The sequence below is a fragment of the Cervus canadensis genome, chromosome 4 (assembly GCF_019320065.1).
Source record: "Cervus canadensis isolate Bull #8, Minnesota chromosome 4, ASM1932006v1, whole genome shotgun sequence".
Taxonomy (NCBI): domain Eukaryota; kingdom Metazoa; phylum Chordata; class Mammalia; order Artiodactyla; family Cervidae; genus Cervus; species Cervus canadensis.
Window position 1 is genome coordinate 49,509,774 of NC_057389.1, and position 11,639 is coordinate 49,521,412.

General features: G+C 40.3%; 1 protein-coding gene across 1 annotated transcript; it reads right to left on the reverse strand.

Annotated features, from left to right (window-relative positions):
- Window positions 1-474: 474 nt before the first annotated feature.
- LOC122440825 (serine protease inhibitor Kazal-type 14-like) lies at window positions 475-3,765 on the reverse strand. The gene is made up of 3 exons (XM_043467524.1): window positions 3,718-3,765; window positions 1,478-1,614; window positions 475-520 (listed from the first exon to the last, which is right to left on the reverse strand). Exons 1-3 carry the CDS (start codon window positions 3,763-3,765, stop codon window positions 475-477), a joined length of 231 nt encoding a protein of 76 aa, XP_043323459.1.
- Between the last annotated feature and the right edge of the window lie 7,874 nt (window positions 3,766-11,639).

Here is an 11,639-nt window from a genome sequence, read left to right on the forward strand (position 1 = left end):
ATGTGGAAAGGAGGCAACAGGATGGCCATGAAGAGCACAACACCCCACATTTCCTATTAATTTTTTTTAATGCCAAAGGAATATGGAAGAAATTTCTGTTGTGTTTTTGGGAAACAACCAGGAACCTTCACATAGATTACTCCATGGTTTACAGTATCAGAGATCTGATTAAGCTCCATGTTTGTTATTGACCTTTGGCTCAAATGTTCATTTTGTTCTACTTCTGAGACTTGAGACACAGATCTGACACCCAAGTTAAATGAGACTTTCAGAAATGTTTATTTATTAGGGAGAATATGGAAGGCCGTGAATCACTGAGGGGAGAGGTCTGAAGAAGGACTCTATCTGATATAAGCTCAGTGGGGGCAGTTTTCTGTCACTAAGAACACATGCAAGGAGGGGTGAGTTGCAGGAGAAGGGTTTCTCAATGGAAAGAAAATGAAAGGTCTTCTTTTCACTTCCAAGTCCACTCAACTAGCATTGTCCATCATGTAGAAATCTGATTTTCCCCCGAGATTTCCTAAAGAAAGAATAAGTATTTTATTAATAGAATTGTCAGAACTACAAAAATACTTGTAAAATTATCTGTCACCCTTCTTTTATATTTGAGGAAACTAAAAGCATAAAGGATATTGACTACAGACAGAATCCAGGTTATTGGATTCCCTACTCTGTTATCTTCCCATCATGCTAAGATGCCACTGAAGATATTATGCCGTATACTATAATATCTCTGAAAATAAGTTATTTAATCAGGCCTGAGCTTGTGATATATGAGGCATATCAGTCTTTAACTTATTCTGTCAATGCTCTTACACTTTGGCTAAATTCCTCAGTAGTGGGGATGGCCTAGAGTTTACATATTCCTGTCATTGCCCTTTGTGAAAATTGCAAAATTATTATTGGATAGAGGCCTCCAGTCTGATGCTATGGGGAGAGTTTTTCTCCCTGAAAACTGGACTGTCATATACAGAGATCGACCCTGAAGCCCCACATTTTGTGAGAACTGAGAGTCTAATCACTGATAATCATGTTCCATAAATCCAAAGACTAAGCACTGACTCTTTACCAAAGGCCCCAAACTTTATGGTCACCTTATCCTAGTTCAGAATTTCAGACACATGAGGTTGAAGATATCTGAAAGAAGGAAACTACAACTTATCTTAAAACCAAAGAATTTCAAGGACTCAAAGGGATATTTGAAACTTCAAGTGAAAACAAATCTGTCAGTTGGCTTATGGGAATGTGAGGGCTGAGAGAAGAAAGAGCCCAGCAAACCCTCCTGAGTACAGCGAGTCTGCTTTCTACTCAAGAGTGCTCTGTGTTACCACACATTCTCCTGAGTGGGGGCTGATTGTTATCTGAGCATACTGGAGCAAATTCCTGGCTTCATAGCTGTCGTACTTGGTAGAAGAGATTGATAGTAATTGCCTGGGACTAAGCTTTTTTGTTGTATTTTTCACCCAGTAGTACTCACATACTCTCAACACACAAGATGCATGGGTTGTCATAGGTTATCAAATTGTTGCCACAGATGGGTTGGTATAAACCAGGGCAGGGATTCACTGTTCCCTGGAACCAACTGAAGTCTACTTTCTTATATGGACATTTCACCTGAAATCGAGTTGAAAACAATGATACAATTAGAATCACACTTATAGAGACCTCTGGACTTCACTAGGAAAATTTAAATGTGGGCTTGTAACCCAGTCTGCCAGCAGCTCTCCAGCTCCCTTACGCAAAGCAAGTGGACAAGAACCTAAGTATGTCCTTTCAGCTAACAACGCGATGCCCTCCTTGTCAGGATCTCCTGAAAGGAACAGAGAAAGGAGGCCTGCTGTGTTCTACTGGGAAATGAAAGTGTGTGTAAACAGGACAGATTTGGGAATTCTTACCTGGGGAAATTCCATCAACAAAGGAGCCTGGCAGGCTATAGTCCATGGGGTTGCAAAGAGTCAGACACAACCAAACAAGAACAAACTCATTCTACCTTCAGAGCTCAGGTTATGATCTACTTTCTCAGAGATATTTCTCAAAATACAATTCCAACTTTCCATTCTCTTTAATACCTCTAATCAGTGTATAATAAAGCATTTGTATGATTATTTGACTAACTGCACACCCCAAAGAACTATAAGTCCATAACGGTTAAGTCTGTGTCTGATTAGACTAACCTTTATGTGAGCAGCACATATATTGGCACTTAATCATTGCCCTTAAATATGTGCAAAGTAAGATATAAAATAGTTCAAACAGAATGAGTATAATCAAATAATAGCAAGAGTAGCTAGTACCATCTGTAAATACAGCTTTTTTTTCCTCTTTATAGTATGGTGTATATATTCCTCCTATTCTGAAGAGAATATGAGCCTGTTCATGGTGAGCAGACCATCATCTGCTGTATAATGGTGTAGCCGCTCCCTCAGTCTGTGTTCCAATCTCACAAGTCTTCTGTGACTCAAGTAGGTAAATCCTCCTCACTGCTCTCTTCCTAGGTGATTCCTTTTCTCCATTCACATCTGATATCCCCATGCCCAAGAAGTCTTCACTGATCACATTGTTGACTGTAGTATCTCTACTTTCAATAGATATTCTCTGTTGTACCATCCTATTTTATTTACAAAATTTACTACAAATAACAATCCCTCTCTTTCTGTTTTCTGGCTATTTGTAAGTTTCATGAGAGAAGGGAATCTGTCTTTTTTTCCTCAATATTGTATCCTCAGGCACAGCACAGATGATAAATATTTCTTAAAGAAACTAAGAAAGAAAGAGTAAGTTTATTTTTGTTTGTAAATTGATAGACAAGTGAGGGACTATTCTTACCGGCAACCTTCAGAAGAGGAAAAGTCTAGGACTGAACTCTGTGAGACTAAAGTGTAAATCCTGGACCGATTCTACAGACTCTTTGGCTGGAGTTATAGCCCCTGACAGGTTCTGCACTCTGATCTATGGGTCCCCTGAAGGCTAAGCTGCCCTCAAAGCACCTTTGTCACCAGTCAACTCATGAATGCATTTTTTTAAGAAGTAAAATTTAAAATTTACTAGTGAGGCTAAGCTTGAAGTGCAGATGCTCCTAAATGAAGGAGTACAGGAACACTCATCTACATGAGAAAACCAAAACAGTTTTTCATTTCTCCGTTTCCCTGATTTATTAAACACTTATTTTACCTCACAATATATTCAGTGCTCAGAAGTATAGCTGAAAATGAAAAAGGTACCTCCATCACTTTGCCCTCATACAAGTTGGAAACAGACTCTGGGGCTCTGTTCAGAGATAGCCTGTTGCTTCACGTATCCTCAGTCTATATGTGACAGTTGGCGTTTGCCATCACAACTCCCCTAGGCATTCTCTGCATCTTATAGGGCAATTAGGAGCATACTCTTCATCAAACTGCAATCCCCTCCAGAGAAGAAACCGTGCAATGCTCAAGTCTATGGGTGTGTAAGAACCTGCCATGCCCCCTGGCAACTGCCAGTGTCCACAAGCATTTTCCAGGCACTACGGAGGGTTCTGTGGTGTACCCATGACCAAGTCTCAGCTTGGGTCCCAGTTGGGATTACTCTCCTATGGGCTTCTGTACCTACAGCATGCCTGCCACTTTCATGTGTCTGAAACTTGAAGAACATCAGTTGCCTCAGTAAAGTTCTAAGACAGTAATTCCAAAGAAAACTCAGGTTCGAGTTTCGTTCCTAGGAAATTTGGAGGAAGATTACCTTAATATTTCCATGTGGTGGCCACCAGTGTGGAGGGCCTGAAACCATAACAAATGAAAATAGTTACAGAATTGGGTGTCTGATAAGTCATATAGCCTTAATCTGTTGACAGAATGTAGTTCTAATGTAGTACCAAGAAAGCTTGCAACAGTGAAAACATTGTTTCATTGATACATATATTCATTCATTTTCTTAAAATGTGGGGTAACTCTTTTACTCCTGGTAGATAATCAGCAGAAGACTCTACAGATGCATCACTGCCAGTCCAGTGTACCAGATAATTGCTTTGATTAACTAATTAGCCTGGGCTTGAGAAGATTCAGAGCTGACAGCCAGTATGTGAAGGAAATTAAGAAATGCTAGAAAAATTTTTATAATTATTTGTGTTTAATTGATTGATCGCTTTACAATAGTGGTTTGATTTCTGTCATTAATCAACAGGAATAAATCATAGGTGTACATATGTCCCCTCCCTCTTGAATCTCTCTTCCATCTCCCACCCTTCCCCCCCCCCCAGATTATTACAAAGTCCCAGTTTGAGTTCCCTGCGTTGTACAGTCAATCTCCATTGGCTGTCTATTTACATATGGTAATGTGTATATTCCCACGCTACTCTCTCCATTCATCGCTCCCTCTCCTTATGCTCCCCTGCCCTTGTCCATAAGTCTGTTCTCTGTGTCTGTGTCTCCACTGCTAAGTCGCTTCAGTCGTGTCCGACTCTGTGTGACCCCATAGATGGCAGCCCACCAGGCTCCCCCATCCCTGGGATTCTCCAGGCAAGGATACTGGAGTGGGTTGCCATTTCCTTCTCCAATGCATGAAAGTGAAGTCGCCCAGTCATGTCCGACTCTTAGCGACCCCATGGACTGCAGCCTATCAGGCTCCTCCGTCCATGGGAATTTCCAGGCAAGAGTACTGGAGTGGGGTGCCATTGCCTTCTCCATGCGTCTCCATTACTGCCCTGCAAATAGGCTCATCAGTACCGTCTTTATAGATTCCATATACATGTGTTGATGTACGATATTTGCTTTTTTCTTTCTGACTTATTTCACTCTCTCTAATAGGCTCTGGGTTCATCCACGTCATTAGAACTGATCCAAATGCATTTCTTTTAATGACTGAGTAGTATCCTGTTGTATATATATCTGTACCACAGCTTCTTTATCCATTCATCTGTCAGTGGACATCTAGATTCCTTCCATGTTCTGCTCTTGTAAATGATAGTGCTAGAGTGAGCGCTGAGGTACAGGTGTCTTTTTTCAGTTTTGGTTTCCTCAGGGTATATGCCTAGAAGTGGTGTTGCTGGGTTGTGTGGTGATTTTATCCCTAGGTTTTTTTTTTTTTTAAAGAATATCCATACTGTTTTCTATAGTGACTATCAGTTGACATTCCCACCAGCAGTGCAAGAATGTTCCCTTTTCTTCACACTCTCTCTGGCAGTTGTTCTTTGTGGATTTTTTGATGATGGCCATTCCGACTGATGTGAGGTGATATCTCACTGTAGTTTTGATCTGTATTTCTCTAATAATGAGTGATGTTGAGCATCTTGTGTGTTTATTAGCCATCTCTGTGTCTTCTTTAGAGAAATGTTTGTTTAGGTCTTTTGCCACTTTTTGATTGGGTTGTTTGTTTTTCTGACATTGTATGAACTGTTTATATGTTTTGGAAGTTAATCCTTTGTAGTTGTTTCATTTGCTATTCTTTTCTCCCATTCTGAGAGTTGTCTTTTCACTTTGTTTATAGTTTCCTTTGCTGAGCAAAAGCTTTTAAGTTTAATTAGGTCCCACTTGTTTATCTTTGTTTTTATTTCTATGATTCTAGGAGGTGGGTCATGAAGAACCTTGCTATGATTTATATCATACAGTGTTCTGCCTATATTTTCCTCTAAGAGTTTTATAGTTTCTGGTCTTATGTTTAGGCCTTTAATCCATTTCAAGTCTATCTTTATGTATGGTATTAGGAAATTTCAAGAAATGCTGGAATTTTAAAGAGATCTTTTAACCCCTTCCCCTTATCTTAGGAGTTGCCCAAGAATTCATGACAGATATGGAAAAAAAACTAAGCTCTTCTATCCTTGAAACCAGGTTTCCCCCCATGACTTCTCTAAAAAGGACACAAAAGATAATTACCCACTCAAATATATGGCAGAAAATTTTTAAAAGTCCTGAATTTTTGTGGTGCACTATGGTGGAGGCTTATTGCCAGTCACTTTCACACGTTACTTCACCCAGTCACCCACATACCTCATCCCCATGAGTTAGGTCTCATAATTTGCGTTAACAGATGGGAAAGCTAAGGCCCCTGCCCTGTGGCCCAGGGCCTTTTTTTTTTTTAAATCACACTTCACTGTATCTTTCTCTACAGATACAGACATATGAACATAGTAAAATGAAACACTTAAATAAAAATATAAGTAAGAATTTTAAAGCATTCTCTTTCAGATTATAATGTCAATCAACCTTATTACATCCTTATTACATCCCTGCCCAAAACAGCTGCCTTACTCACCAGAAGGTAACGCCAAATATATCGGGATAAAGAACAGTTGTGAGCAGAGTACTCCAAAGGGTACGGCCATTTTTCCTTCTGGCACGTCCTCAAAGTGATGCTCCGAGATATTGTTCAGGATGTTGTTACCTTTTGATGCAGTCACCAAATAAGGGGTTATCAGGATATTGAGACCACTTTTGAAGTGAATGTTCATCTCCAGTCTACGCATTGCATGCTACTTCCCCAAGAACAAATGCTCAGGAAAAGTTAAACTTTGATTAGTCATAAATAAACATAGAGCTCTCAGTGACAGATCTGTGGGTTTCCTCCTGCTTTCTGAACTTCTTACCTTTATGTTATGTTTTGTAAAAAAAACAAAAACAATTCTTGTATCAAGGAAATACAAGTTTACTCTAGAAAATTCAGAAAGCAAAAATACTGGAAAAGAAGTAAAAGATAAGAAACCTCAAAATCCATGAATAATTGTACAACATACACTGCATTGAATTGTATCATTCCAGTTTTGTAAAAAAATATGTATATATGCATACACAGAGATGCACATGTATACATGTTATTGTCATATTTAATCAGATTTTATAGTATACATTATTTTCTGCTTTTTTTGACTTAAAAATGTCTTGATGTTCAAATACAGTCATATAGAACATGAGTTTAGATGCCTAGTGTTGTGTTCTGTCACATATATGGATTTTTATTATATTAAAATTCTTCTATAGTTGCTCAACTAGGTTGATTCCAATTTCATTATTATTAGCAATGCTGGAATGAACAAATTTTTATTTACCCAAGTTTATTTGTCTCATTTTAATAAAACCTGACAATAAACCTACTGGAAACTTCCAGAAAGGAGTTGGGTCACCTAGAATATGAAAGAAGTGGTTTTCATCCAACCTGTAGGTTCTGTTCTTGCAAGTCTAATATGGAACATTTTGGACATATGCTGTCACTTTCCTAAGTCATTCATCTTGCAGTACACAGAGGTAGAGGCACTCCATTACTTAGAAAGAATTCTGGACTTAAAAGTTGAAAATCAAGTTACAATAGCTTGTCACCTTGAAAACTTAATTTCTCCTCTCTGGACAGAATTTTATCATTTGCACAATGGGTTCATCAAACCTTCCTTAAGAAACTCTTTGGAGGTTTAAGTGAGCTAACATTTAAATAACTTGAAAACTGCCTGCCTCAGGCTACTGATACGGGCACAGATTCATTGCATTGTATGAATATTCAAAGGTAATAATCAGTGTGAAATTGCTTCCCACCTGATAATAATAAATAATCTCCATTTTCAACTTTGCTTTGTCACAGATTTTTTTAGGTTTTATAAAATGTATTATTTTAATGTTAGTTATTATTTTTTTTAATTGTTTATTTTTAGCTGCATTGGGCCTTAGTTGCAGTGCAAGGGCTCTTCATTGCAATGTGCAGGATTCTCTATAGTTGAGGCACACAGGCTCAGTAGTTGTGGCGCGCAAGCTTAGTTGCTCTGCAGCATGTGAAATTTTCCTGGGACCAGGAGTCAAACTCAAGTCCCCTGCATTGAAAGGCAGATTCTTAACCACTGGACCACCGCAGAAGTCCCATGTCACACATTTTGTTATTAGTAGAACATCACTTGTTAAATGAGTTCCCGCAGACTTTTTGCTGTCCAGGATTCTGGTTTCTCAGGAGCTGTATGGGCATAGTACTTCCCTGGTGGCTCAGTGATAAAGACTGTGCCTGCAATGCAGGAGACACAGGTTCAGGCCCAGGGTCGGGAAGATCCCCTGGAGAAAGAAATGGCAACCCACTCCAATATATCTAGATATACACTCCAGTATCGGTCTCATTCTGACAGACAGAATGGAAGCCACTGTAATAGCCACGCTTTCCGGGAAACAGACTCACTCAGAAGGACAATGCAGATAGTGGAGTGCAGTTTATTACACCTGCGGGCCCAAGGCAGAGTCTCCTCTTAGCCAAGGACCCCGTCCAGCATTTGTGAAAATCTTTTATACCCCATGCGTACGTGTCCAAACCCACCACCTACCCCATGTGTACATGTCCAAACCCACCACCTACCCCATGTGTACGTGTCCAAACCCACCACCTACCCCATGTGTACGTGTTATGTGTTCAGTCAATAATCAATAAGCCCGCAGTTACATTCCAACCAGTTAATAATTGATAAGCCTGTGATTACATCCTGATAGATACAGAAAAAGTTTATGACCTGTCCGGAGACAGGGGTGATTACGGTATGCTTCCTCTTAGGCAATGAGTAACCTGGATGTGATCTTCAAGATTCCCCTCTCTGGAGGGGGTCTTATCCTTCCATTGTCGTCCCCACAGGCACTAAACAGAGAGTTCAGAGTCCGCTGGAGAGGCAGCCTAGCACGACCAGCACGGACAGGCCTGAGATGGAGTCCAGGCCCTATGAATTCCTTCTTCACCACAATTACAGAAAATTAACCAAACTGATCACTTGGATCATAGCCTTGTCTTAACTCAGTGAAACTATGAGCCATGCCATATAGGGCTACCCAAGATGGATGGGGCATGGTGGAGAGGTCTGACAAAACGTGGTCTACTGGAGAAGGGAATGTCTAACCACTTCATTATTCTTGCCTTGAGAACCCCATGAACAGTATGAAAAGGCAAAAAGATAGGACACTGAAAGATGAACTCCCCAAATCAGTAGATGCCCAATATGCTACGGGATAAGAGTGGAGAAATAGCTCCAGAAGCAATGACGAGGCTCAGCCAAAGCGAAAACAACCCCAGTTGTGGATATGACTGGTGATGGAAGTAAAATCCAATGCTGTAAAGAACAGTACTGCATAGGAACCTGGAAAGTCAAAGAATCAAGGTAAATTGGAAGTGGTCAAACAGGACATGGTAAGAGTGAACATCAGCATTTTAGGAAACAGTGAACTAAAATGGACTGGAATGGGCCAATTTGATTTAGATGACCATTATATCTACTACTGTGGGCAAGAATTCCTTAGAAGAAATGGAGTAGCCCTCATAGTCAACAAGAGTCTGAAATGCAGTACTTGGGTGCAGTATCAAAAACCGCAGAATGATCTCAGTTCGTTTCCAAGGCAAGCCATTCAATATCACGGTAATCCAAGTCTGTGCCCTGACCAGTAATGCTAACGAAGCTGAAGTTGAACAATTCTCTGAAGACCTACAAGACCTTCTAGAACTAACACCCAAAAAAGATGTCCTTTTCGTTATAGGGGACAGGAATGCAAAAGTAGGAAGTCAAGAAATACCTGGAGTAACAGGCAAATTTGGCCTCGGAGTACAGAATGAAGCAGGGCAAAGGCTAACAGAGTTTTGCCAAGAGAACACACTAGTCATAGCAAACAACCTCTTCCAACAACATAAGAGAAGACTCTACACATGGACATCACCAGATGGTCAACACCAAAATCAGATTGATTATATTCTTTGCAGCCAAAGATGGAGAAGCTCTATACAGTCAGTAAAAGCAAGACTGGGGGCTGACTGTGGCTCAGATCATGAACTCCTTATTGCCAAATTCAGACTTAAATTGCAGAAAGTAGACCATTCAGGTATGACCTAAATCAAATCCCTTAGAATTATACAGTAGAAGTAAGAAATAGATTCAAGGAGTTAGATCTGAGAACCAGAATGCCTGAAGAACTATGGATGGAGGTTCATGACATTGTACAGGAGGCAGGGATCAAGACCATCCCCATGGAAAAGAAATGCAAAAAGGCAAAATGGTTGTCTGAGGAGGCCTTACAAACAGTTGTGAAAAGAAGAGACGTGAAAGGCAAAGAAGAAAAGGAAAAATATATACATTTGAATGCAGAGTTCCAGAAAATAGCAAGGAGAGTTAAGAAAGCATTCCTCAGTAATCAATGCAAAGAAATAGAGGAAAACAATAGAATGGGAAAGACTAGAGATCTCTTCAAGAAAATTAGAGATAAAGGGAACATTTCATGCAAAGATGGTCACAATAAAGGACAGAAATGGCATGGGCCTAACAGAAGCAGAAGATACTAAGAAGAGGTGACAAGAATACACAGAAAAACTATACAAAAGAGATCTTCATGACCCAGATAACTTGAGCCAGACGTCCTGGAATGCTAAGTCAAGTGGGCCTTAGGAAACATCACTACAAACAAAGCTAGTGGAGGTGATGGAATTCCAGTTGAACTGTTTCAAATCCTAAAAGAGGATGCTGTGAAAGTCCTGCAGTCAATATGCCAGCAAATTTTGGAAAACTCAGCAGTGGCCACAGGACAGGAAAAGGTCCATTTTCATTCCAATCCCAAAGAAAGGCAATGCCAAAGAATGTTCAAACTACCACACAGTTGCACTCATCAAACACAATAGTAAAGTAATGCTCAAAATTCTCCAAGCCAGATTTCAACAGTACATGAACTGTGAAGTTCTGGATGTTCAAGCTGGATTTAGAAAAGGCAGAGGAACCAGAGATCAAATTGCCAACATCCGTTGGATTGTTGAAAAAGCAAGAGAGTTCCAGGAAAACATCTACTTCTGCTTTATTGACTATGCCAAAGCCTTTGACTGTGTGGATCACAACAAACTGTAAAATTCTTAAAGAGATGGGAATTCCAGACCACCTGATGTACCTCTTGAGAATGCTGAATGTAGGTCAGGAAGCAACAGTTAGAACTGGACATGGAACAACAGACTGGTTCCAAATTGGGAAAGGAGTACATCAAGGCTGTATATTGTCACCCTGCTTATTTAATTTATATGCAGAGTACATCATGAGAAATGCTGGGCTGGAAGAAGCACAAGCTGGAATCAAGATTGTTGGGAGTAATATCAATAACCTAATTATGCAGATGACACCAACCTTATGGCAGAAAGTGAAGAAGAACTAAAGAGCCTCTTGATGAAAGTGAAAGAGGAGAGTGAAACCGTTGCCTTAAAACTCAACCTTCAGGAAAACTAAGATCATGGCATCTGGTCCCATCACTTCTTGGCAAATAGATAGGGAAACAGGGGAAACAGTGTCTGACTTTATTTTTCTGGGCTCCAAAATCACTGCGGATGGTGGCTGCAGCCATGAAATTAAAAGATGCTTACTCCTTGGAAGGAAAGCTATGACCAACTGTTGGGGTCCTTTAATGGACCAGAACCTTGTGGTACGGAGTCGACGATAAGAAAGTGAAAGAGAGAAAGAGGCTGATATCCCTTGGTTTATGCAGAGGACCAATAAAGTCCTTGACACAGGACTTGCATCGTTCACGAAGGCACCAGGCGCCCTCTCGAGGGGGTCTTAGAAGCCCGGGAAGAAAAGTGAGCACGACGGGTCTCCACGCTCCAGAGAGTCAGCCAGAAAAAGAGAGAGAGAGAGAGAGACAAAAAAGACCCGGAGACCTAAGCTCTGATGGAGCAAAGGTGCTTTAATGATTTTTCTA

Coding starts and splice junctions, on each gene's coding strand:
- LOC122440825 (XM_043467524.1), bottom strand. CDS start 3,765: ATGGTTTCAGGCCCTCCACACTGGTGGCCACCACATGGAAATATTAAG. Junction 1,615..3,717: donor CACCACATGGAAATATTAAG/GTAATCTTCCTC, acceptor ACTCGATTTCAG/GTGAAATGTCCATATAAGAA. Junction 521..1,477: donor ATCTTGTGTGTTGAGAGTAT/GTGAGTACTACT, acceptor TTCTTTCTTTAG/GAAATCTCGGGGGAAAATCA.